General features: G+C 35.1%; 1 protein-coding gene across 1 annotated transcript in view; it reads left to right on the forward strand.

Annotated features, from left to right (window-relative positions):
• LOC106456324 (chemokine-like receptor 1) overlaps positions 1-1,976 on the forward strand; it is a 3,462-nt gene extending 1,486 nt beyond the window's left edge. The window contains exon 3 of the mRNA XM_013912936.1: positions 13-1,976. Within this exon, the coding sequence (XP_013768390.1) occupies positions 13-417 (405 nt within the window). The 3' untranslated portion in view covers positions 418-1,976. The remainder of the gene's footprint in view (positions 1-12) is intronic.
• The last annotated feature ends 1,127 nt before the right edge of the window (positions 1,977-3,103 follow it).

Below are 3,103 nucleotides of genomic sequence, written 5' to 3' on the forward strand. Positions count from 1 at the left end.
TGTTATGCTGTTATAATCCATCGTCTCAGAAGAAACCGCACACTGGCCAATCAGTCAAGTCGCCCCTTTAAGATCATCGCTGCCATTATCATCACTTTCTTTCTTTGCTGGGCTCCCTTTCACATCATGGGTCTAATTGAGATGGCAAATTACATGCCAGAATATTCAAGTGAGATATTAGATGATATCACCATAATTGGGTTACCAATAGCCACCAGTATGGCCTTTCTCAACAGCTGCCTGAATCCACTGCTGTATGTGTTCATGGGCCAAGATTTTAAAGATAAAGTCCGCAAATCCATCCTGATTGTGCTGGAGAGTGCCTTCCAGGAAGAGGTTTCTCGCTCATACACCTATACAAACTCAATGGTCACCACTCGCAGCAAAGATAAGTCATTTTCTGATGCTGAGTTATAAGGCCGTTAAAGACATGAATAAACTTTCTGAGTAGAAATAACTGTATAACAAATCACTTTTAAACAACTTTTAATCAAAAGTTCTCTTAATCAAAAGAGTTAATCTGTCAGGTGTACAGGAGGATTTCCTCTTTATCTTCACTTTTTTGTTGTGACAGCAGAGTGTTTCTCAGCTACAGCCTCTTAGACTTTGTTTTAGTGATACTGTACAATAAGCTTGCAATTCATTTATGTGTTAAAGCATTGAGTATGGTTAAAATTGTTTCAGTGGCAACTATTTAGTATTTATAGCAACACCTGAAATGAGATGCGTGTTACTTCTAAGGTGTTCACAATCTGAGTTAAATGTATCGATCTATGGTAGGTGTGATGTTTTATTAGTTTTGCTGTCACACTTTCTCAGACTCAGGGTATAAAAAGATCTGCAAATTTTTCGAGAAGAGAAACTAGTTTCAGAATTGGTAATTTGTTTGTGGTTGAATTCATGCAACACAAGCAATACCAATGTATCATCTGTAGGAAGGAAGCATCTTTTGTTCACACTCCAGTAAATTTCTTCTTCTCTGCATGAGACATAAAAGAAACCAGATTAGAAGTGCATTACCAGTTCAAGAATAGGCCTTAACTTCTGGTTTTACTGATCACCGACATAGTAATAAAGACTGTGCTTCTTGCTAGACAATACATTGTCCTGTTAATTAACCTATCAAATTTTACCCTGTAAATAAGCACCTAGAGGTGACCCTTGTTATGATTTGTCAATACATAAATACAACAGAATTTAAATTAGATGAATCTACAAAACTGATTCTGCCCAGTATAAATGGTGGAGTTTGAAATAAAAGTTTTGAACCACTGAACTAACTGATAACAATTATGATTGTAAATGACAAAACTGGCTCACAATATTGAAAACAAATGGCACCTTTAGGTACATATGAAAGTAAAATGTGTAACCCTGTAATCAAATTCTCATTTGACAGAAATCTATTCTAGTATTTATTTGAACATAATGAACAACAGATCTAATGGATACATAGTGACTATAGAACCACTGGAAAGCTGATAGGGAGTGAGAGGTCAATGTCTGTGGCCTTCATAAGTATTGCTATAATTCTTCAAATATTAATTAATTCTGTTTGTAACCAAAAAGACTACAAATCTACATTTTTTTACATTTCAGAGATAAAATCAGCCTTTTGGAGGTTTACCTCAACAACTAAACTAGAAGGAACAGTTGTCAGCCTTGTTGCCAGTCCTCGATCTATCAAATGAATAATCATCCAATCGGTAAAAATGTTATGAGTTTGGTAAGCATGTCGTCAACATTATATAATCTTGATTCCACTATAAGAAAAACATTTATTTTTTAATTTTTTTAAATCCCAAATGGCCAAATCTACTTGTCTTTAAATGTCTATAAGTATTGTATTACTATTGTGAATATTTCTGTCAACATTATTTGCATCAATAAAACATTTTTGGCTTTAATGCTTTCCCACTGATAATGTCGACCTACATCTCATTTCATTATCAAAACATAAATGCAGAAAACAACTTATTTCCCTCTACTGAATATTTAACCCTCTCAAGGCAGGTGTTGCTGATTTGCAACAGTTAAAAACTAACAACCTGATTACCCCACATACATATTTTATGAGGTTTTTTTTTACTCAGAAGTACCACTGCAGGACTTGGTTGTGCATTAGCAACAAAAAGTTTAATTTGAGCCTGAGAGGGTTAAAGGATGATACTGAAAAACACAGTAGTTATTAAAATAACATTATTTTGCTATACCTTTGATGAGAAGTATCGCAGCAGTGTTGAAAGATAAAGATAAGCTCATGCTGACTGATTTGTAGCTTTTAATCGAGTGATTACTGCCTTAAACCACTTTGCACAATTAAAGGCCTTAAATCAGTCAGTAGGCTCCAATCTGTTTCCCCTCTTTAGTGTGTTACAGTGAAGTTGTCAGGCAGTGGATAAAACATTGGAAATTTTGATCCATATCAAAAAGAATCTACTCATTGAACTTTTTCCTAAGACTTCCTTCCTCTTTGGAGCTAAAAGAAGCCACCCAAACACACAAGCTGTCAATGGAAAGCCCAGGATGTCCTCTATTTAGTAGATCAGGCCTTAACAGGGTAGTTCAAATAGGACATAAATGAATATTCTGTTTTTCAGGAGGACATTGACATGATTGCATCACACAGTTGCTACACATTTGTTGGTTGCACATCCATTATGTAAAACCCAAAGGTGCTCTGTTAGAGCGATCTGGCGACTTTGGAGGTCATCTAATTCACTGTCATTTTTAATAAAGCTGTTTGAGATTATTTGAGCTTTTTGACTCAGACTCACAGGTAGATGCAGTAAACAAAAAACTGGCTGATGACCAAAGTACAAAAAAAGAACTAAAGGGAAAAAAGAAACTGAAACCTAAACTGAGAACTAATACTAGGCAAGGGAGTGCTGGAGCTGGAAAATAAGAGGGGAAAATGAACTGACACTCTGAAAAAAAAAAGGAGAAGGCAATAACTATATATACTTAAAAGGGTGATTACAGCAGTGAAGATAACAAATAGAACAGAATAGAGAATAACACACCAGAGAAAGGAAGCAAAATTTAAGACAATGAAAAAGGAACACAACCTCCAAAATAAAACAGGAAGTGACAGAACTAAATA

Source organism: Pundamilia nyererei, unplaced genomic scaffold, assembly GCF_000239375.1.
Source record: "Pundamilia nyererei isolate P.nyererei 1_Seehausen unplaced genomic scaffold, PunNye1.0 scaffold00109, whole genome shotgun sequence".
NCBI classification, from domain to species: Eukaryota; Metazoa; Chordata; class Actinopteri; order Cichliformes; family Cichlidae; genus Pundamilia; species Pundamilia nyererei.